The following is a 23,100-nucleotide window of genomic DNA, read 5'->3' on the forward strand; positions in this document are numbered from 1 at the left end:
ACAGTGGGACAACCACTTATCACAGTGGGACAACCACATATCACAGTGGGACAACCACTTATCACAGTGGGACAACCACTTATCACAGTGGGACAACCACTTATCACAGTGGGACAACCACTTATCACAGTGGGACAACCACATATCACAGTGGGACAACCACTTATCACAGTGGGACAACCACATATCACAGTGGGACAACCACATATCACAGTGGGACAACCACTTATCACAGTGGGACAACCACATATCACAGGCATAGAAAGTAACAATTTCCTCAATAATATAGCTGTCAGTAGAGTCAGAGCTAGAAGGTGTGCGTGTGTCTCTTTTTTTGTATTGGCGAGGGGGGGGGGAATAATTATTTAAGATACTGTTTGAAGAGGTAGGTTTTCAGATGTTTTCGGAAGATGGGCAGGGACTCTGCTGTCCTAGCTTCAGGGGGCAACTAGTTCCACCACTGGGGGCCAATGCGAGCTTCAACTGGAAGCCAGTTGAATACAGTAGAATACAGAAATAGTACTGCATAGAAAGAGTCAAATCATGAGTGACTGAGAAAGCTGAATAACTTACCAATAACACTGTTCTCTCTCTGAGAAGGCAGTTTCAGGACCTGAGAAATCCATCCCTGAAAGAACAACACAATCAGTGCTGCACTGTAATCTGAGACGGATTTGCTAGGCTGCCTACAAAAGTAAAACCTTACCATTTATAGACACTTTACAAGGGTTTTCCCCTGAAATATGTTTGTCGTCCTCATGCATGCTGAAAGATACAAACAATCATTAGTCTCCAATTATAGGTACACAGCAGACTAGCAAGATTAACCAATGTTTTATCAAAATAAATCACACAAACAGATGCAATCAACTACAAATGTGAGTCATTTTGAGTGGCAAAACTTCTGAGGCATGTTGTTGATTATAAGGCTGCTGCAGATGAACATTCTATAGCAGTTAGCTGTCTGAAGGTTTTTCTTTACCCATCCTGGCTGCACTGGGCAATCCACTCCCTCATGGTGGATTGGAATTTGGCCCTGCTAATAGCGGGGTCCCGGCACTCAGGGTCCAGCATACGATTCAAAGCATTCAGCCTGTCCTGTTCTGGGCTCTGGCTAGTCATCGTCTGCAGGTACTGCATGATCGTGGAGACCAGAACCTCTCCTATGGAGAACAAAGACGTAGGAAGCATGCCAGTACACAAAGAGAACACTAATGTACCGCTGTTATTACAAGAGTTGATTTGTACCTGTGCCAGCGGTATTGCATGCCTCAAATGTTATATCAAGAAGCTCTTCCTCAGAAAATGTACTTGTGTCCATGGTTTCTTCAGTAGAATCCTCTGGTCCATAGCTGCTCCACACTAAAACATCCATCACGCTTTGTCATGTACAACTTCAAATAAGCGAAAGCAGAAGTCAAAGTGCAGTGGTGAAAGTAGTTTTAAACTTAGATGTCTATACACATCTTTAAAAATAAAAGCATTCTGTTTGCTGCTCTGAGAAAATAAATGCCTGGTTATCAAGATGTTCTGTATTATAATAATGTTTAGTGCCATTGACAATAAGTCAATATTAATATCAATGCATACTTTCATTGCTTTCCGGCACCTGGTGATGCTCTATGGAACTAACTCCAGAGTCCCTTGAGAGAGCTGGTGCTATGTATCCCCTTCTGTCCTCTCTCATCGGCCTGGTCTGAGTTGATGGCCTGCTGCTTTCATGGTTCTCACCGTGGCTGCTCAGAAGATTAGATTCAGATTGTTCCCCATGAAAGCTCTGATCTCCATTCAGTAAGTTCTCCGAGGCCATAACATCTCTCTGTATGAAGAAAAATATGACAATGCATATAAGATACTTGTCATAGTGGTTCATAAATTAGTCTGAAAAAGTCTGAAGTTTGAGTTTCAAGAAATTGTTAGAATCAAAGTGTTGTTTTATATATTTCTATTTGATTGTGGGCGGAAAGTTTGAGTTAGTTTGTTAAGGACTATTCTATCTCTGTAGAAGTGCATTATATGTATATAATACCATACTTACATGCACGGTAATGTATTAAGGGCCAGTTAGAATGTGAATGTTCTTTTGTTAACTTATGTATCCTGAACTCATGTGTTTTTTCCTTTTGGGTCCCTGGGCAAGAGAAAGGAATGACCACTCAGAATTTTAACCTAACCAGGGACTAGATTTGTGACAGTCATGTAACTGAAACTGCAGGTCAGTCAACGGCACACGAAGCAAAGAAAGACAGTGGAAACATTACAAAATAAAACAGAGAGAGGTTGTCTAAGCTTACTAGATGTCAAGTAGCCTACATGAGATATTTACATCTATTAATTAATCAAGATTGCATTATGAAGTCATACAAGACATATACACTTACCCTAAGAATGTTAGATATGTTAGAAAGCGGTGAGAATACAAAACAATTAAGTCTTTACCTTCCAGTTGAGGAATATTCCTTTGAAAGCGGCAGAAAATGTGCATATGAAAACGTATAACAACTAGCTACATCTCATCACACAAGCTGGTCAAAAATGCACACTAATTTTAGACAATTCTATTGCTGCCAGTTTGCAGTGGGAAACCCTCAAGATGCTCTTCAGTGAGTGTAGCCTTTGCCTGTTTTGATCATTCACTGCCACACATCAAAACCAGCTGACACCCCCACCCCCTCCCCTCAGCTCCACCAATTGCTGGCTCAGGCCAGCAAACAATAAATCAGTTAATGGACTTTTTGAATTAACATTAGTCAGTTTAACATATCAAATGATTCTAGATCATCTGCATAACATCTCCTGTATAAACCAATAGGAAATCACCAGTAGCAATCAGATTCTTTAGGACAGGGCAGGGTCAATGAAGAACTGGGCACAGGTCACAGAAACACACCACAGACGATTATCACAATTATAACAGCTTTTATTATTGTCTTATTTTCCCCTCCCTTAATCAATCGTCAATCAATCAACCAATCAATTTTGATTGATTGTCCTGCCTTTCCTTCCCTTTCTTGTCTTTTATTATTTGTAGATCAGTCAGTCACAATGTACCCATGATACAGTACGGTTTTGATGTTCTCGAACACGACCACTATGGAGCTTGACTTGAAAGGCATACTGGCGCACTGCATAATGTACCAATTCTAGTTCCCTACTTTGCACATGTTAAAATAGTGAACACAACACATTTTATTATTAACAAACATTTACAGGTTTCTAAACAACAAATAGACCTACTACTTTTAAAAATAAAACAAAGACTACTGTGAAAATACAGAATGTTTCTCTTTCAGTTGAAAGATGTTTGGGCTGCCAAGAAGAGAGAGAACAACAGCTGGATTAGTCAGGAGGACACTTTTATTTGCTGCCGGTATTACACCAGTGGGTCATTTTATTCCGACCAGTCGCTCGCTGTCCTACCCGGACATTGTTTTGTGAACATCCATGTATTTGTTGTAGAGCGGAAGTGGAGCCAGATCCTCGAGACCACGGCGACAGCTGAACGAATCTTGGGAATATATTGGTGTAGGGACGTGGATTTCCATCAGCCAAGATGTCTCGGGGATCAATTGAAATCCCCTTACGGGACACCGATGAGGTAAGGACTACCTACGCTGCTTTGTTTGACGGTGGATTGCTACAGCTAGCCTACTAACGTTAGCTAACGTAGTATTGCCCTGTGCTTGTTGACTAACGTCAGCCAGATCGCTAACAACTTCAGAGATTTAATTTTTTTTTTACTATCAGTCATGAAAATTATGGGTCATAACCAAGATTTGAGTTGTAAAGGCCACCCTGCTCTACACCATGATATTGTCTTTCCGATCATTCAGTAAGCTAACTAGTAAATGCAGCCACTTCTTGTCCCCAGTCAAAACATTTCATAAAGTAACTTAGCCTTTCTGGTCAAGCTGTTTAGCCATAGGTTAAAGGTCACATGTCATGTTGTATGTGTACGAACTGGTGTTCACATAGACATTTGTTCTGCAGGTCATTGAGCTTGATTTCGACCAGCTGCCAGAAGGAGATGAGGTCATCAGTATCCTGAAACAGGAGCATACACAGTTGCACATATGGATTGCTCTTGCTGTAAGTATGAATACATAGACTGGTATGATAATTAATTTAAGCCTTAAGAAATTAAATGGTTGAAATGACAGTTGCACATATTACTCTGTATGAGTGATGCATCAAATACAGTTAGATTGTAATTTCTACTGTTACCTGTAACTCCTCCCTGTAGCCCTGCAGGCTTGCCGCCATTTACAGTTATTTTAACAGTAACATTCCATCTTATGGCATACCATTGGAGAGGCGTGTGAGATACTTGCTGACCTGTGCCTGTTTGGAGACACTTCCTATGTTGGAGAGTATATCCGTGGACGGTTTTGATTAGGAAATTGTCGTCTGCATCGCCAAAAGAAATAATTGAATCCATTTGTTATAGGCTACCAAGGCAAAACCAAACATGGATGTCAATGTTTGGGCGCACAGACGCTGTTCTACTACCCGTCTGCAGCAGCATGCTGCCCAATTGTGAGGCTGATTAGCTAGACAAACAGGTGTGAAACACGGAGACAAAACATGGAATGTTTTGATTTGGAGGGGGGTGGTAGCATCTAACAATTTAATGTAATTATTTCCTGGTACAGTCCGGCGACACAAACAACAATTTCCTTATCAGAACTGTCCACCAACCACGGATATACTCTCCAACATGGGAAAAGTGTTGCCAAACAGGTACGTGTCGGCAAATATCTCCCACGGTGTCTAAATGTTATGCAGAACTCAGGAAATGGGCTATCCTCCCCGGTGAGTTATGTAGTTGTGTATGTAGCATTCCCACTGACTGATGGTTTGTTTATGGATTGTTTGTCACCAAAATAAACACAAACATATTTTTCTTTTAGCTGGAGTATTACAAACAGACGAAGACGGAGGACTTTGTCAAGCTGCTGGAGGCGGCCCGTATCGATGGGAACCTGGACTACAGAGACCATGAGAAGGACCAGATGACCTGTCTGGACACCTTGGCAGCCTACTATGTCCAGCAGGCACGTAAAGAGAAGAACAAAGATGCCAAGAAGGAGCTCATCACTCAGGCCACCCTGCTCTACACCATGGCAGACAAGATCATCATGTACGACCAGGTAAGATAATCAGCTTAACAATTTATTGGATAATGTGAAAGTTAATTTCCCCAACACAAAAAATCATAACCAAGAGTAATATATTTGTTTGTAACAGAACCACTTGTTGGGAAGAGCCTGTTTCTGCCTGCTGGAGGGGGACAAAATGGACCAGGCTGACGCTCAGTTCCACTTTGTCTTGAACCAGTCTACCAATAACATCCCTGCTCTACTTGGTAAGTAAATCACAAAGGGAAAGATCTACCATTACAACTACAAAGGTTCACTTCGAAATGGGGCCTAACCACTATATATTTCATTTCAACAGGTAAAGCTTGCATCTCCTTCAATAAGAAGGATTACAGGGGAGCATTGGCCTACTACAAGAAGGCTCTACGCACAAACCCTGGATGTCCTGGTAAGCATTTCACTTGTAGCTGTCATATTAAAATGAACAATATCCTTGGTCTCTCCTAATATACCGTCACTATTTCTCTTACCAGCCGAGGTGAGGCTGGGGATGGGCCACTGCTTTGTCAAGCTCAGTAAGCTGGAGAAGGCCCGTCTGGCCTTTGGCCGGGCCCTGGAGCTCAACTCCAAGTGTGTGGGAGCCCTTGTGGGCTTGGCTGTGCTGGAGCTCAACAGCAAGGAGCCCGACTCCATCAAGAATGGAGTGCAGCTCCTATCCAGAGCCTACACCATCGACCCCAGCAACCCCATGGTGCTCAACCACCTGGCTAACCACTTCTTCTTCAAAAAGGTGAGAGGGTGGTCATCTTATTCCTGGTATATAGTAGCATGTCTTGACCTGAGCATCGTTTATCATTCACATTGATGTACTTTCTTATTTTCAGGACTACAGTAAAGTGCAGCACCTGGCTCTCCATGCCTTTCACAACACAGAGGTGGAAGCAATGCAGGCTGAGAGCTGCTACCAGTTGGCCCGCTCCTTTCATGTACAGGTAAGGCCTCAGTTTATTTTTCGGGAAGACTCTTGCTTTTCTAATTGAATGGGCATTACATCTCTCCTTCTTGTGTGTTTCAGGAGGACTATGACCAGGCCTTCCAGTACTACTACCAGGCCACCCAATTTGCCTCGTCTACCTTTGTGCTGCCTTTCTTTGGCCTGGGGCAGATGTACGTGTACCGTAGAGACAAGGAGAATGCAGCCCAGTGCTTTGAGAAGGTCCTAAAGGCCTACCCCAACAACTATGAAACCATGAAGATCCTGGGATCTCTTTATGCTACTTCAGATGATCAGGAAAAGAGAGACATTGCCAAAGTAAGTAAAACTGCTATGCGAAGGTGAACCTCACATGAAGTATTCACTTGTAACTCTCTAGATGTTAATCAGCACTATTGCTAAAATCAATAAGATGTAATGTCTTTGTGTTCTGCAGGGTCATCTGAAGAAGGTGACCGAGCAGTACCCTGATGACGTGGAGGCCTGGATCGAGCTGGCTCAGATCCTGGAGCAGACCGACATCCAGGGCGCCCTCTCTGCCTACGGCACGGCCACCCGCATTCTGCAGGAGAAGGTCCAGGCTGACGTCCCCCCTGAGATCCTCAACAACCTGGGGGCTCTCCACTTCAGACTGGGGAACCTGGGAGAGGCCAAGGTACAGTTTAGGAGGATGGCAGAGCTTCCTGACTAGATTTAGACATTTACATGTTGTAGCAATGAATTAATTAACTACTCAAATGGCTATTTGTAGTTTCCTAACTTGTCTTTGTGTTTGATGTTTGACAGCCATTGTCGATAGTGACGACATCGTGATGTCACACGGTGGTCTAGCATATTTGAATTTGACTGCACCTCTGGAGTCTGGCAGCGCAGAACAGCGCAGTGCAGAGAGCACCCAGCAAGGCGACATGCCGAATAGCCTGTTCCCTATTTGCCATAGCCTAAATGTTCATTACATATGAGGTAGTTGGACTATTAACATAATGCAAGAGAACAATGTAGATTATTGATAGAGCGGAGAGCACCAAAGCAGCACAAAATGTCAAATGAGGCCTAATGTATTTTTTCCCCCCCACCAATATTGGATGATCATGATCAGGACTTTGGCATCACGCAATTCTGTTGTCGGGCTTATTGTTTTAAACTTTAATTTCCCTTTTCCTCCCCAATCCCCACTCAATTGTAACGTGACTTGTTGGCCTAGGCATATCCTACTGTTTCATGATCAACCATGGAATGAATCTATAGGTGTAGCAGAGTTCCAGCTGTTGTTTGTGACGAGCCGAAATAAAAAGAGAGTAATAACGAGGGAGAGAACAAACCATTTCAAGATAGACTAATCGAATAGGAAGTATAAACAAACCTGCCACGTTTCTGCTTTACTTGACCAAAGTGTGGGCTAAATCAATTGTCAACAACAATCAGATAAAACAAATGATTATTTAGCCTAACATTCTTTATAGCAGATGGATGAACATTGGCTTAGGCTATGCCTTTTGCCTATCGACCTGTAAAAATCCTAAATATACAATTAGATAAAGCAAATTATTATTTAACATTCTTTATAACACTTAAAAAACGAATGAACGTAGGCCTATTTGTTTTTAGCATAAGCCAATTAGGATATGCCTCTTGCCTATCGAACTTTACAAATCCTAAATATAGGCCTACAAAATAAATAAAGTAGCCTAAACAAGTGCAAAAAAAGTATTTCAAGCTTTGATAGCCTAGAATATGTCATTTGAGTATGATGCATCTGGATTTGAATATAGGCTACATTTTTAAATTAAACAAAGTACAATTAAGAACCATTCGTTTTTTTTTTTTTTTTTTCTCTAGCTAATGGTTTCTGGCAAGGATCACCAGCATGTTCAACTTTTCTGCCCCAGAGTAGCGAACTCAGCAGGATGATGGACTTGTAAATGTTGACGGAGGTTTGCAGTCTGTCGATCCTTTGCCCTGATTGTCTTTTTACACATTCTGAAAGTGACTTCAGGTCTGCTGGCTCACCTTTATTCAGGTCTGCTGGCTCACCTTTATTCAGGTCTGCTGGCTCACCTTTATTCAGGTCTGCTGGCTCACCTTTATCATTCAGCCTGAAACCAAAGAACCGCCAAACCGGTGAAGACAGGCTTTTCTTTCCCACCAAGGAGCCAGAGTTTTTTTTCTTCCTGTTTTAGCATACGGCAGACTGTACTATAGTGAAATCCCATCATGCCTTTTTTATTTTTGTCGGAAAGTAGCCTAATGAAATTACAATAGACTACACTTGATACAGCTGTAATGTTTGTTTTTAGCTCCTATCGGAGTATTTTTATGAACAAGAGAAACATTGCTCTACCAATTTTGTAAATCTTTCAACAGCCTAGACTAGATAAATAACTAGGCCTAGCAATGTGTCCTTTATAGTGCCTTCTTCCCGCCAATTGACTGACCTCTCCGTGCTCAACGCGCACCCCCCAGATTTAATTTTTTTTTTTTTTTTTTTTACAGTACAATCGTATATCAATGATGTTTGGACAGGACGATGTGTCATTCCAGACATCGCCCAACCCTAGTAGACACAACAGAGCTATAAATAGATTTCAGGGGTTTGTTCTGTCTGTCCATGTTTAGAAATACTTCCTGGCCTCTTTGGAGCGGGCCAAAGCTGAGGGAGAGCATGACGAGCATTACTACAACGCCATCTCTGTCACCACGTCTTACAACCTAGCCAGGCTCTACGAGGCCATGTGCGAATTCCACGAGGCGGAAAAACTCTACAAGAACATCCTGAGGGAACATCCCAACTACGTTGACTGTAAGCACTGAAGACACACTATACTTTTTGGTTAATGTCTGTCTCCTTAGGGTGTGTGCGTATCAATTGGTCCTTTGTTGTTGCTTGCAGGTTACCTGCGACTTGGCGCAATGGCTCGTGACAAAGGAAACTTCTATGAAGCTTCCGACTGGTTCAAAGAGGCTCTGCAGATTAATCAGGATCACCCAGACGCCTGGTCCCTGATCGGGAATCTCCACTTGGCCAAGCAGGAGTGGGGTCCGGGTCAGAAGAAGTTTGAGCGTATCCTCAAGCAGCCGTCCACTCAGAACGACACCTACTCCATGCTGGCTCTGGGCAACGTGTGGCTCCAGACCCTGCACCAGCCCACCAGGGACCGGGAGAAGGTACGGCAGAATATCAGTTGTTTTGATGTGGAGCCATAAATCATCACTGTCAGAAACAGTGCCTTCATCATTTGTCTGTGTCGGTGGTTGTGTCCCTCCAGGAAAAGAGACATCAGGATCGAGCCCTGGCCATTTACAAACAGGTCCTACGAAACGACTCCAAGAACCTTTACGCTGCCAACGGCATAGGTTTGTTGGCCTTCACTCACTCATTGTATTCACATAAATGCTTAATACTCAGACTTGACTGTGTTTAACTATAAGCATGTATTTACCTCAGATAACTATTAGCGTGTAAATACCTCAGAGTTTGCCGTCTTTTCTGTCCAGGTGCCGTCCTGGCCCATAAGGGCTACTACCGAGAGGCCCGTGACGTGTTTGCCCAGGTGAGAGAAGCCACAGCTGATATCAGTGACGTCTGGCTCAACCTGGCCCACATCTACGTGGAGCAGAAACAGTACATCAGCGCTGTGCAGATGGTAAGGCTCTGTACTGGCACATAGTACACACTGCAGAGTTCTTTTACATTCCTATTTTTTTTACTTGAGGAGTTCTATTAAAATGTCTTATCCACTCTTTGTGGCGTTTAGTACGAGAACTGTCTGAAGAAATTCTACAAGCATCAGAACACTGAGGTGGTGCTGTACCTGGCTCGGGCACTCTTCAAATGCGGGAAACTCCAGGAGTGCAAACAGACTCTGCTGAAGGTGAGATTTGTGTGAAATGAAGTGTCTCTCATTCCTTTTAGTAACCCTATGACTGGGATTAATTTAATTAATGTTTATGTGAAAGCAAGGTGACCCTTGTGTGAATGTCCTGTTACTAGGGTTGCAAAATCCTGTGAACTTTTTATTTATTTTTCTCCCGACATCCCGATTGGAGGATTCCTGAGATCAGAAGGGAATAAACAGGAATTTCAGGATCCTTTCTGGGAAACTAGGGAATTTATTGAAAGTTCCTGGAATTTTGCAACCCTACCTGTTGCTCACTGATGTGGCTGGCTGTGTCCCCAGGCACGTCACGTGGCCCCCAGTGACACAGTGCTGATGTTCAACGTGGCCCTGGTGCTGCAGAGGCTGGCCACTCTGGTGCTGAAGGACGAGAAGAGTAACCTAAAGGCTGTACTCAGTGCTGTCAAAGAGCTGGAGCTGGCCCACCGGTACACCCTAAACTAAACTCACTTTAACACTTCTCCTAAAATAATCCTTCACTTTTCTCAGCCTAATCTTCTCTTTTCTGTTCTCTTTTGTCTCAGGTATTTCAGCTACCTTGCCAAGGCAGGTGACAAGATGAGGTTCGACCTAGTGCTTGCCTCTACTGAGGCCAGGTCAGTTTGAACAAATATCTCCCCTCTAAAATCCAAATGCAGGCCAGTACTTACTTCATAGCCTTCAGTAAATCAATGAACCACTCTTAGCCAAAATTCTCATCACACCTCAGAGGAATTTAGAGGGATGACAGCTGAGCCCAGCCATCAGATGTCAGGCTAAGCCTGGATTGTGAGCTGTGTTTGTGTGGGGGTCGTTGCAGGCAATGCTCTGACCTGCTGAGTCAGGCTCAGTATCACGTGGCTCGGGCCAGGAAGCAGGACGAGGAGGAGAAGGAGATCCGGGCCAAGCAGGATCAGGAGAGGGACTTCCTGCGCCAACAGATGCATAAAGAACAGGTCTGTCTATGGGATGTCACATCTCCACAAGTCCCTCATCCCTTCTATGTTGTACTTGTAAACCATAATGGATAAGACATTTAAGTAAACAGACCTTACTTGAGGCTGGGATGTCTTGAATAACATGTTTCTTTGGTCCACTGTAAATGTATTCCTTTATAACAGTTTGACTAACCCACTGACCTTGTCTTCCTCCTGCCCCACCAGGAGGAGAAGAGAACCAAGCTGGAAGAGGATCAGAAGAAGCTGCTGGAGCAGAGAGCCATGTATGTGGAGAAGACCAAGGGTCTGCTCTCCTTCGCCGATGGAATGAAGGAGGAAAGGAAAGAGAAGAGGAAAGGTGGCGGCCGAGTGAGTGCAAATATGTAGAGAACAGCTAGTGCAATGCAGAGGTTTGTGTTGATCAATGATTAGCTCATGGCACATCAGATCGATATAAATCTCAAACGATCTAGGGTGCAGTGTGACTATATTGTTCTTGTTTCATTCTCCCCAGCGCAAGAAAGGGGACTTTGATGAGTTTGTCAACGATGGCTCTGATGAGGACCTGCCAGTGAGAAGGAGGAAGAAGAGGAAGGGAGGCAGCGGGAGTGAGGAGGAGGGCCGCAGGAAGAAGAGGAGGTGAGACTGCTGTGGAAAGTGTTTTATTTGTAGTGACCGGTAGGAAAATGGCCTGGTGTGAGTGGCACTGTGACTGTGTATTTCAGACCCAACAAAGGGGGTGACGATGGCAGCGATGACGAGGAAGGAGGCTCACGGCCTAAAAAGCAACGCAAACCCAGAGCAGGCGGCAAGAAGATGCAAAAGGTCAGTTAAATCTAGGTTATCTAGGTTCTAATGGTATTTTTAAACCCAAATGACCAGCCTTAGGCCCAGAGATGTAACAGTTCTGTTCTTGTCTAGTACGAGCCTGTGCCACCATCTCTCAAAGGCAAGATCAAGTCGAAGGCCATCATCTCATCCTCCGACTCTTCATCAGACGAGGATGGACTGAAAATTGCTGAAGACAGGTGAAGGCATAAACTCATTCGTACATGAAATGCTACATGAAAATACAACTCTGAAGGGTTTTGTGCCACTAATTCATAATTCTTTGTCTGTTGACCACCCAGAAACCCCAGAGACAGTGGTTCAGGCTCTGATAACGAGGGCGGCCACAAGAAGCGCATCGCCTCCGACAGTGAGTCCGACGGGGGCCGGAACCGCTCTGGCAGCGAAGCTGGAAGCCCCCAACGCTCCGGAAACTCAGGTAGCGACTCGGGCAGCGACCGTCCAGTGAAGAGGAAGAGAGTGCAGCAGCAGTCTGACTCAGAGCAGTCTGATAACGAGAGCAAGAGGAGCCGCTCTGGGTCGGAGAACGAGTCCCGACCTGGCTCACCGGCCGCAGCCTCTGGCTCTGAAGCAGGTTCTCCGGCGTGCTCCCCACACCGCTCCGATAACGGATCAGAACCAGGGGGCTCTGCCAAAGAGGCCTCCAACCACGGCTCTGGCTCTGACAGTGACTGAGGCCTCAAACTCAGAACTGACTTTTTTCCTACAGAATTTGTATTATTTTTAACAGATTTTTGTAAAGGCTTTTTTTCTTCCGTCTTGGTTTGTACCATGAAATTGAACTGAGCACATGCAGTGTAGCTTTGTAGCCCTTAATGTGGGTTTTGGTCACCAGACTAAGACTTTTGCATTGATGCTGTACCTCATGTCCTTTTGTTTTGTTGATGATGGATGGAAAATTTGACTTGTAAGTAGTCTGACGGCTGATTGGAAGAGGTGACGTCACAGAAAATTAGTAAATTGACCCAGAGTTCGGACAAATTATATGTAGATAATAAACAAACACAAAATAAATATTCGTTTTTTTTCTATTTCTGATGATGAAGATGCTTGTAATGACATTGGAAAACAACTTGACACGTATCTTCTGATTATGGGGTAAATGTGTTGTAATTGTTTTGGCTGCATTTTCCTTGTTTTCTGTATCAACATGACCTCTGCCATACAGAAAAATATTTTGGGCAAACCTCATGTCAGTCATGCTGTGGTGAATAAAATGCCATATTACAAGTTCAGCTTCAATAGTGAAAGTGTATATATGTGCCATTTTTTATTTAGGTCCTCTATATGGATACAAGAAGTGCTAAGTAATCTGGCGGCACGCCTAGGTGATGCAGTTGTAAATGTATTCGTAGAGTTTGAGACGCATCGAGACTCCAAATACATGCCTCCATTCCGGAGGTACCACAGTGGGGTGGATGAGGCAAACACATGTTTGTGAAGAGGTCCTGTCTGTGGCCAGCTTCTGGAACTGACAACACCAGATCAGGGTATGTCTGACGGGGCTGACCGAGCCTGTCTGAAGAACATATGTTGTAGCGCACTTGTCAAACTCGTTCCACAGAGGGCGGAGTATCTGCAGGTTTTCACTCCTCTCTTGTACTTGATTAGTAAGGAACTCCCCTCACCTGGTTGTCTAGGTCTTAATTAAAAGGAAAAAACAGAAACTAAGCCCTCCATGGAATGAGTTTGACACCTGTTGTGGAGGTTTTCTCAGAGTTGTCACTGTGTCGGTGGCCTAAACATGGTTCTGAATATGGGTTCCAGTGTAGCTCTGTTCAAAGTTCAGATGGGCTGCTTAATCTAAGAATAATAAAAGCTCATAAGGAAATGGGACTATGGAAGTAAAGTGAACAACTAGGCCTTGGCTATAGCCTAAAGTGCATTGCGAATACTCATCACAATTCTGGTGAATACCCCCAGCCCACTAAAGACACTGATAAAGTGCCTTATTTAGCTGTGGACAACTGCTACTAATGGGCCTTATCTTTTCCCTTGCAACCACTTACTGACATGCAAAAATGCTACAGTACTATATTTAAGCAATAAGGGCCGAGTTGGTGTGATATATGGCCAACATACCATGGCCAAGCATTGATGCAACTCAGATTGCCTGGATACAGTCCTTAGCTGTGGTATATTGACCATATACCACAAAACCCAGAGGTGCCTTATTGCTATTATAAACTGGATACCAATGTAATTAGAGCACTAAAAATAAATGTTTCATCATACCCATGGTATACGATCTGATATACCACAGCTGTCGGCCAATCAGCATTCAGGGGTTGAATCACCCTCTTCATGCTGCGTTACATCCGTCCTTTGCGACCTACTTCAAGAAGTAAGTTTCTCTCTAACCAAGTTCTTACAAAATGCATACCACATGTAGGCACTTGAAGTGTTCTCCGTAAGGATCAGTCCGTTGCAATAAAACCATTCAGTAGGGGAATGGTCCAAATAATGGTGTGACAATGTGCTATATTAAGGCAACTCCTTAAAAATCAAAACAGTTAACTTCCATGGTAACCGGAATTTCTGTAATTGTTGGGCATTTCTCGTAGGCCTACCAAGAAACAGAGGAAGTGTTTGAGAGCTTGCCTTGGTCATTGGGGAGTTATACATAGCAACTATGCACTAATACAGTAGTTGCAGGACTTTATAAATCATATTAAATGGCCTGTTGGGTTCACAGTTACATATCTGAATCTAGGTGAAATATTACACAGGACAAGTCTAAGTGAACTCAGTGTTTAACTTTATTTAAAAGTTAAGCAATAGTGGTACACAAGAACATTCTTAGCAGTTACAGAACCTTACAGTAACACTTTTACAGAAAGTTGTACTGTACAGATGTATACCTCGTGATTTCATTAGATCATAGTAAATTGAGATTATATATTTTTTAATCTTGATAAAAACAATCAATAAATATCTGGATCAGACATTATGGCAAACAGGCTTCAATTTTTCACACGAGGGGGGGGGGGGGGGGCAGAGTTAAAGTGTAACAAAATCAAATTCATTTCTCATGTTAACTTTATTCACCAATTAAAACATGTTGCACTTGTGTAGTTTGAAAATTGTTGCATGAGAACAGACCGTGTGCGAGTTCATTTTGCATGGCCCGATGCCCCAGGTGGGTTAGTATGCAAATGTTTAGACCATTCCATTGGTCCTCAAGCGAAATCACCCCTCAGCTGGGGCACCGAGCCATGCAAAACCAACTCACACATTGTTTGGTTGTTCCCCGTAAAGAAAATTCAAGTATCACAATGTATGACAGATACAGAGGGAGGTACACAGCAATGAGGGTTGATACATTAACAAGGCCGCATAATTTCATCTCTCCCAGGCGATGTGCCATACATCCACAAAAGCACTTAAAGGTCTGAATTTGAATTCTTACAATCAGGATATTGTGCAAGTAAAACCGTTTTTTTATTACAGACTTGTGCCTTAGTCCAGACTAAGTGTTTTCACTTGAAATGGAGACATTAAGCAATTCAAACCCAACACATGAAGCCCATAATGAGGAGGTAGAAACACAAGCAAATATAAACCATTAAATGTTCTGGTAACCAATGATTACAGTTGAGGATTCTTTGTAACAATCAAAGGATGAGTGAATATTGCAACGACTCATGTATGACGTTGAGCAAAGTGCATCTCTACAGTGTTGCTAATCGGCTAACAACAACAAAAATAAAAGCATAGCATTCAGCAGCAGGAACAAGGACCTTGCAATTCAATTGTCTTAGAGAAAAACAAAAGTCTAGATTCAAAGCAGCTGATACCATTGATCTTAAAAGGGGCTCTTAAAACAGATGGCAAACCATTATTATGCTTAAGCGCTAGAAAAGAGCCAAAGGGGGGGAAACTAAACATACATTGGCTTAATATGGCCAAAAACTTGATAGGGGAATGAAGTGTTGCAGTGGTTAGGTATGCATATCATATTGGGACAGGGAAGATGAATGAAGTGTTGCAGTGGTTAGGTATGCATATCATATTGGGACAGGGAAGATGAATGAAGTGTTGCAGTGGTTAGGTATGCATATCATATTGGGACAGGGAAGATGAATGAAGTGTTGCAGTGGTTAGGTATGCATATCATATTGGGACAGGGAAGATGAATGAAGTGTTGCAGTGGTTAGGCATGCATATCATATTGGGACAGGGAAGATGAATGAAGTGTTGCAGTGGTTAGGCATGCATATCATATTGGGACAGGGCAGATGGGAAAGAAACAAAAGCAGTATTATATCAATAGCATTTCTGCACTATTAGGCTTTTGGCTGGTTCTTCAGTCAGCTTCCTCCTCAGACTCCTCTTCCTCAGCAGTCTCCAGCCAGGTCAGCCACTGGTTCACCTTCACAGGGAACATACCATGAGCCAAAACAGAGATGCATTACCCATTTATGTGGTGTATTTCTAGTCTAATAAAAAAAGCCAGTTTAGTATGCACCTGTAATGGTGTGAGTTGCAATACAAATTGTCTGGGAGTAGAAATGTAATTACCTGGAATAATGCTTTCCCCTTCCCAGGAAACTCTTGAGTTATGTCTTCTTTCCATGCAAGAAAGGCTTCTTCTTCAATGATTTCCATATCATAGAAGTGGACAAAATAGCGCAGTAACATTCCTAGAGAAATAAAAATCTATATTTTAAAAAAACTGAACAAAAACCCTTCTAGGCAAATGCGCTTGCATAAAATGATCCAAAGTAATAATTTGACCATGTGACCTGTACGTACCTTTAGGGAAAGTTTTAGCATTGCAGTGGACCTGCAGTGCGTAGAGGGCACCGACTTGCAGATCCTGGTGATCATGCAGGAACTTCTGCATCACTGGCTTGAAGACCAGCAGCAGCTGCTTCTCCTGGTCCAGCTGTTCTTTAGTGGGGGCTGATAACTGGTCTTCTTCCTCACTGGCATTTATCTCTTGGGCAATGTACTGCAAGAAACTGGAGGGGGGATGAGCAGAATTCAGACCTAGTCTTAATAACATGCATCTCAAGATGCATAACCACAGAACTCTGCAATGTGGGCATTAGCCCTTTCCCCATACCTGGTCATGAGGATGTTGACGAAGCCCTTGTCGGTGTGGAGCTTAGGGGAGATGTTGTCCTTGATCCACTTGTAAATGCACTGGGGAGAGGGGTCTGCTTTGATCTGCTTCAGCAGTTCCTTTTCCAGCTTCATGAGTGGGAATAAGAAGCTCAGGCCTTTGCCCTCCAAGATCTCCAGCATGCGATCCTTGTTTTGGTCGATTTCTGCAGATTTTGACAAAATCACAACAATCTTGTTAAAATGTGAAAACTTGACAGAGCTTTCTAGGCTAAGGGTTTAGGAGAGGTTGACATACCAGGCAGCATCTTCTGCATGTTGACCTTGCTTTGCTGGAATAGATCAGTGAGCCACTCACGATCCTTCAGCTTGGCAGTCTGTTGCAGACAAAGCAGGAAAAGGGGGAAGTGGGTGCCATTCTCCAGAGGGTGGGCTAGCTCGTCCATGCTCACCAGCTCTGCGATGATGGCTCGCGCTGCAAACTGGGCCAAGTAGGACTTCACCAGAGGAATGTCCACTTCGATCTTGGGACACTGGTCCAGAACACTGAGAAAAGCCTGTAAAAAAGTACACAGGCATGTGGTGAGTAAATTCACTGAACAGTAGAACCTTTGATATCTTACAACAAAAGCTCTTTGCCATGACTGGAAGACTGACCCGCATGAAGCTCTCCCCAGTAACAAGGCCCTCTGTGCGGAGTGTGTGGATCAAGGTGCTGGCATGCTCCTTGTCTTCGTCTGGGCAGTCAAGAGAACAGATCACGATCTTGCTCAACATCTCAGGCAGGAAGTGTTTGGGAGCCTTCATCTCTCTTACACTGTTCACAGCTTCATCAATGTTTTTGCTGTTCAGGTAATCGGTCACTATGGTCTCCTGATAAGATATAATATGGACAAAGACTGTTAGCGTTCGGAAATCCTTCTATGGGGCAAAAAGTACAACTTGAAGGAGTTTCTTGAGATTGTAAAATGGAACATACGGTCATCTTAAGCAACTCTTCCTTTGCAGGAGGCAGTTTCTTGGTGGTCTTTGGAGGTTTTTCCTGAATTGGAGGAGGGTTGGTTTTCAGACCAAGCAGAGGAGGCTGAGAAATGATAAGACCGTTTAGAGTGGGCAGACTTTAAATACACATCAACTCCAGCTGAATGCTATAAAAGCGGTATGCGTGTTTGTCTTTACCTGTCCCAGTGGTGGCGTTTGAGTGCGTGGAGGTTGAGCACTTGGAGGAATCATTGTTGGTATCTGCGGCTGCAACTTTGGCACTTGGTTTGTGTTGAGAAGGAATGACTGTGCCGGCCTTAGACTGATCTAAGACGGGGAAGAGAGGGTATTATGCATCGTTCTCATTTTTTGCATTAAAGTATTTTGGCTTGTTGCCTGTGCAAACGGTGGTTTAAAAGAGTGGGTATCTACCAGGTGTTGTACCTCATCAGCGTTGAGCGATCCTTTCTTGATGAAACGCGGTGCCATGTCCTTAGACTGAGCCTGCTGTTGCTGGTTCTGGAAAATTGGATTCTGCCCCAGGAAAAATGTTTAAAGTGACTTTAGATGCAATGCCATATCCATCAAGATTTGAGCAGTCCAAGAATATTCAAAAGCTACTGCTTTTAGTAAAGTGTGCAACTGTCACCTGGTTAGATTTGATGAAGGGCTTGCCTCCCATCTCAAACTGAGACTGGGTAGCAGGGGCTGTGTGCCCGTTGAAGAGTGGGTTGGTGCGGTGACGGCCCATGGTGGGTGAATACCGGTCCTGAATCACTCCAGGGCCTGTGCCGATCCCACTCCCTAGTAGTCAGGACACACATTAAAATGTTGGACAACAGGACTGCAATAAATTCAAACTACTCAGGAGCGTCAGTCATGGATGTACCTGGCATCTGTCCAAACATATCCGCCAACCCGCCAAGAGTTTCCCTGTCAAGTTTCAACCTAGGCATGAAGGGCCCCTCCAAAAAGAAGTCAGTCCTCATTCCCTGGGCCATTGGTGGAATAAAAACACCCAAATCCTGCAAGACACAAAGCAGAAGTGTATTAAGACACACTGTGGCATTACAGATTCATAAGATTTGGCTGCACTTAATAAAAGAATGGTTAACTAACTTTTACTGCTTCCTGACGAATCTGGTTAATCGTCTTTGGTCCATTATCGATAAAAGCTTTGCGAGCCACCCAATTGTTCTCTCGCAACTCCACTGAATCCTGCACCAGGAAACGAATCCTTGCCGGCAAGTCCTTGTTGTTCATTAAGGATTTCATACGGCCAAAGTACTGATCCATTAAAGACTGCAAGAGAAACAAATTAGTCACGCCCAAATGAAAAAGAATATTAACAAACTAAATAAAATGACTCGAGTGTATATGCTTACCCTAGCCTTTTCATGATCGAGTCTAGGCCCCACTGTTCTCATTATCTGACAGAGGCACTCCAAATCTTCCCCCATATCCTTAAGTTGGACTCTCTTCTTCTTTTCCAAAAGCTGAAATAAAGACGAAAGATTAGTTAACATCTATTTCATATGGTTTAACATTGTAAAAACAGTACTGATGTATTCGACTTACTGTTTTGATGCACTTATGAAGGATAGATTCATGGATAAGATCGAGTTTGCCAAGTTCCCCAATGAATTTGATATTTCCCAGCATCTTAAACTTGGCAATGGCATGCTGCTCTTCTTCCTCAGAGGTAAGAGGGTTGTCATGTTTGTCATAGACTGAGGGAATAGAAAAGAGCAAAGGTTAACACAAGCAACCACACAGGGCACAGAAAATAGGCACATTTATTCAAATGTTCACTCACTTTCAACATTTCTGGCACGGTTCTCAAATTCATCTTGAAGCTTAGAAATCAAAAGTCTCCTGAATGTCTGCAACACACATTGTTTCCAAATGAAAAGATTAGACAGGGTGAGAAAAAAAAACATGATACCATTGTCTATAATAGTAGTAATCAATCTGTGAGGAGGATGACAACGATGCTTACGGTGCTTTGTTTTTGTGACGTTTGGATCTCTGGCGATGGGCCGTCAAAGTTCGGTGCGTCCTCTGCCAAGCGCAGACATAGCTGTGCATAAAGCGAGCTATACTTGGGCTCTTCGAGGGCTTTGTCAACAATCTGTTTGAAATGAGGTGATGTACACTGTACAGTAAAGCCGTTTTCCACTCGATCAATAAACATTAATGCACACAGAGCTAAGAAATAGATTTTAAATTACCAGCAAGATCACTCCTTTTAGGACGAGTTTTGAATCTACGCCCACATTCAGGAGCTCAAGGCATAGCTTGTCAAACTTCTCGGGGGTCAGTTTATTAAGTATGCTGAGGATAGAAAGAATAGGAAACATGAAAAATACTGCATTCTGAAGACAAGGCATTATCTGGTGTTAGAAAATGGCACCACTAACACACATTCACTGAAATCTGCTGACTTGCAAATGGGCCAGTCATTTCTAATGGATGAAAAAAAAGGTATGGGGCGCCAACCAGATTCAAGTTGGCAAACAGCCTACAAGATAACATTTTTATTTGAATCTAATGTGTGTAGCCACAATTTATTAGGGGATTACATACCCTCTCACTTTCCTGAAGATTGCATCATGTCGTTCTTTTTCATTGGAGGCATTGGCATCTCGTCTAGTGCTTCGTGAAGGAACCCATCTCTGAACGCTAGATCCTGGGGCTTTCCCCAGGAACTCGCTGCAATTAACAGCATTAGTGACATCTGAAGTAAGATTGTTTGGAGTAACATTACATTTTGGTAAAATGGCTTGAATAGTACCTGTTGCCGACAGTCTTGGGATGGTACTGAGAGGCACCCCTACCTCCTCCCCCACCCGAAGAAGCACTGTGGAACAAATATTATTTACTTGAAGAATAGTGTGAACAAAATGACATAGCTAGGACTATTAGAAGGTATAATCTATTCTACACTATGTGAAGGATATCAGTAGGAAGTGAAACAACGACCTGAGGACTAAATTGCATTTAGCCCTAAACAAGTTACAATCTTACCTGAAACGAGAAGCACCCCCTTCTGCAATCACACTCTCCACTTTGGCGGCTTGACAACGATGAATTCCCGAAAATAATAATATTCAATGGGTGGGGGTAGGCAAAAGCGACCTGAAGAAAATGCATTTTTAGAGTACAAAGTAAATGAATAGATTTAGCAGGAAGTGTATGCCATGCGTCAAACACAGAGTTGGCTAGCTTCACTCGCAGCTAACGCTACACATCCTTTGTTGTAAATGGCCAGTAGCTAACTACTGGTAGCCTGACTCATTTAACTAACTAAACAACATGACAAGGACATTGTAATGCTGAGATTCCGAATCCATGGCATGTTTAGCCATCAATGTCTATTCTGATCAAAGGTGATCTGTTTATTAAATTATAATAACTAACTAGCTAGCTAATTAAATCTACCGGTAACTAGCTCATCATTTCCTCTCTGCCTGTTGGTTGTGGTGGACTAGTTAACAACGTTAGTTAGCAAGCAGTCATATCACTTTCAACATTATTGTCAACGGTCTTGTGATACACTTTGTAAATGTTGATATTGTATTAGCTAGCCAGATAGCTGCCATCATGTTACATGAAAATAACAATATGCCGGTTCTGTGTGGCAAGTGCTTAATATTAGTAGTATATTACCAATGGCAAGACTCCATGTTCTACTAATGTGTCGTGATAAATTGTAGTTAAACTGCTAGTTAGGTTATAGACTGCTATCCAGTTAGCATACGCAGGAAACGCCACATTGGAAAGCTAGCCAAGTAGCTAGGCTAACAATCGGAAGCCATTTTAGAACAGTTAAACGGCCAGCTAGCCAAACCTAAAGTTAAACACAGACTAGATGTAACGATCATACCTTCACCGAAGGAACGTCAGTTTTGTAGGTTGTGTGGTTTCCAAATGTGAGAAATAAAAATAAAGAAGGAAGGACCCTGTTTGGTCGTGATTAATTAACTGGAAATACTGAAATAAAAAGCAGTGCGTTCCAGGGCCAGACCTCGCACTGGTGAGAAGAACGCTGACTGTAATCTACGTCATACGTTGATGGGACTTTATTTACTGGGCTGCCAGCCTTTGTATCACACGTAAAACAGAATCAAATACTCCCTTCTCAAGCTCACCCACATATATATATATTTTAAATCCCTAAATAAAAAAGGTAACGTCAGTTTACTGGGGGAAATACACGCATTATGTATTTGTGTTGTATTCCTGGACTGAATTCATGAACTGCATTCTCTCTCAATTGTTATAAAGACTTTATCTAAGGTACCACCCAAAATCTGTAAACACAGGCACCCTCATAGATATCATCCTAACCAACCTGCCCTCCTGTCTTCACCAGGATCTCAGCGATCACTGCCTCATTGCTTGCGTCCGTAATGGATCTGCGGTCAAACGATCACCCCTCATAACTGTCAAACGCTCCCTAAAACACTTCAGCAAGGAGGCCTTGATAATCGACCTGGCCCGGGTATCCTGGAAGGATATTGACCTCATCCGTCAGCAGAAGATGCCTGATTATTCTTTAAAAGTGCTTTCCTCACAATCTGAAATAAGCATGCCACATTCAAAAAAAAATAGAACCAGGAACAGATATAGCCCGTGGTTCTCTCCAGACATGACTGCCCTTGACCAGCACAAAACCATCGTGTCGCGTACTGCATTAGCATCGAATAGCCTCCGCGATATGCAACTTTTCTGGGAAGTTAGGAACCAATATACACAGGCAGTTAGGAAAGCAAAGGCTAGCTTTTTCAAACAGAAATTTGCATCCTGCAGCACAAACTCCAAAAAGTTATGGGACACTGCAAAGTCCATGGAGAATAAGAGCACCTCCTCCCAGCTGCCCACTGCACTGAGGCTAGGAAACACTGTCACCACCGATAAATCCACGATAATTAATAACTTCAATAAGCACTTTTCAACGCTGGCCATGCTTTCCATCTGGCCACCCCTACCCTGGTCAACAGCCCTGCACCCCCCAGAGCAACTTGCCCTAGCCTCCCCATTTCTTCTTCACCCAAATCCAGATAGCTGATGTTCTGAAAGAGCTGCAAAATCTCAACCCCTAAAAATTTGCAGAACTAGACAATCTGGACCCTCTCTTTCTAAAATTATCAGCCAAAATTGTTGCAACCCCTATTACTAGCCTGTATCGTCTGAGATCCCCAAAGATTGGAAAGCTGCCGGTCATCCCCCTCTTCAAAGGGGGAGACACTCTAGACCCAAACTGCTACATACCTATATCTATCGTACCCTGCATT

General features: G+C 43.3%; 2 protein-coding genes across 2 annotated transcripts; one reads left to right on the top strand and one right to left on the bottom strand.

Moving 5' to 3' along the window:
* Nucleotides 1-3,437: 3,437 nt before the first annotated feature.
* Nucleotides 3,438-12,990, top strand: LOC115113633 (RNA polymerase-associated protein CTR9 homolog). The gene is made up of 22 exons (XM_029641494.2): nucleotides 3,438-3,598; nucleotides 3,991-4,089; nucleotides 4,911-5,150; nucleotides 5,248-5,365; nucleotides 5,458-5,547; nucleotides 5,633-5,889; nucleotides 5,984-6,091; nucleotides 6,175-6,411; nucleotides 6,530-6,748; nucleotides 8,710-8,893; nucleotides 8,984-9,258; nucleotides 9,360-9,447; nucleotides 9,589-9,737; nucleotides 9,849-9,965; nucleotides 10,272-10,417; nucleotides 10,514-10,585; nucleotides 10,789-10,924; nucleotides 11,132-11,275; nucleotides 11,421-11,545; nucleotides 11,632-11,731; nucleotides 11,828-11,934; nucleotides 12,037-12,990. The coding sequence occupies exons 1-22, from the start codon at nucleotides 3,554-3,556 to the stop codon at nucleotides 12,428-12,430; spliced, it is 3,450 nt and encodes a 1,149-aa protein (XP_029497354.1). The 5' UTR covers nucleotides 3,438-3,553; the 3' UTR covers nucleotides 12,431-12,990.
* Nucleotides 12,991-14,496: 1,506 nt separating this feature from the next.
* LOC115116679 (eukaryotic translation initiation factor 4 gamma 2-like) lies at nucleotides 14,497-21,866 on the bottom strand. Its single transcript, XM_065013063.1, has 21 exons — nucleotides 21,690-21,866; nucleotides 20,831-20,941; nucleotides 20,598-20,663; nucleotides 20,390-20,515; nucleotides 20,035-20,137; nucleotides 19,803-19,934; nucleotides 19,620-19,686; nucleotides 19,382-19,533; nucleotides 19,189-19,299; nucleotides 18,923-19,105; nucleotides 18,693-18,828; nucleotides 18,452-18,607; nucleotides 18,236-18,342; nucleotides 18,002-18,130; nucleotides 17,802-17,906; nucleotides 17,480-17,695; nucleotides 17,121-17,379; nucleotides 16,824-17,028; nucleotides 16,511-16,719; nucleotides 16,277-16,398; nucleotides 14,497-16,127 (listed from the first exon to the last, which is right to left on the bottom strand). Exons 8-21 carry the CDS (start codon nucleotides 19,463-19,465, stop codon nucleotides 16,062-16,064), a joined length of 2,088 nt encoding a protein of 695 aa, XP_064869135.1. The 5' UTR covers nucleotides 19,466-19,533; nucleotides 19,620-19,686; nucleotides 19,803-19,934; nucleotides 20,035-20,137; nucleotides 20,390-20,515; nucleotides 20,598-20,663; nucleotides 20,831-20,941; nucleotides 21,690-21,866; the 3' UTR covers nucleotides 14,497-16,061.
* Nucleotides 21,867-23,100: the final 1,234 nt, after the last annotated feature.

Source organism: Oncorhynchus nerka, linkage group LG28 (assembly GCF_034236695.1).
Source record: "Oncorhynchus nerka isolate Pitt River linkage group LG28, Oner_Uvic_2.0, whole genome shotgun sequence".
Taxonomy (NCBI): domain Eukaryota; kingdom Metazoa; phylum Chordata; class Actinopteri; order Salmoniformes; family Salmonidae; genus Oncorhynchus; species Oncorhynchus nerka.

Excerpts from the sequence above, each read along its gene's own strand:
- LOC115113633 (XM_029641494.2), top strand. The coding sequence starts at position 3,554 with ATGTCTCGGGGATCAATTGAAATCCCCTTACGGGACACCGATGAG. Across the intron at positions 9,448-9,588 it reads TTACGCTGCCAACGGCATAG|GTGCCGTCCTGGCCCATAAG; the intron begins GTTTGTTGGCCT and ends TTTTCTGTCCAG. Across the intron at positions 9,966-10,271 it reads GCAAACAGACTCTGCTGAAG|GCACGTCACGTGGCCCCCAG; the intron begins GTGAGATTTGTG and ends CTGTGTCCCCAG.
- LOC115116679 (XM_065013063.1), bottom strand. The coding sequence starts at position 19,465 with ATGCTGGGAAATATCAAATTCATTGGGGAACTTGGCAAACTCGATCTT. Across the intron at positions 17,907-18,001 it reads AAACGCCACCACTGGGACAG|CCTCCTCTGCTTGGTCTGAA; the intron begins GTAAAGACAAAC and ends ATCATTTCTCAG. Across the intron at positions 16,720-16,823 it reads GTCAACATCCTCATGACCAG|TTTCTTGCAGTACATTGCCC; the intron begins GTATGGGGAAAG and ends TCCCCCCTCCAG.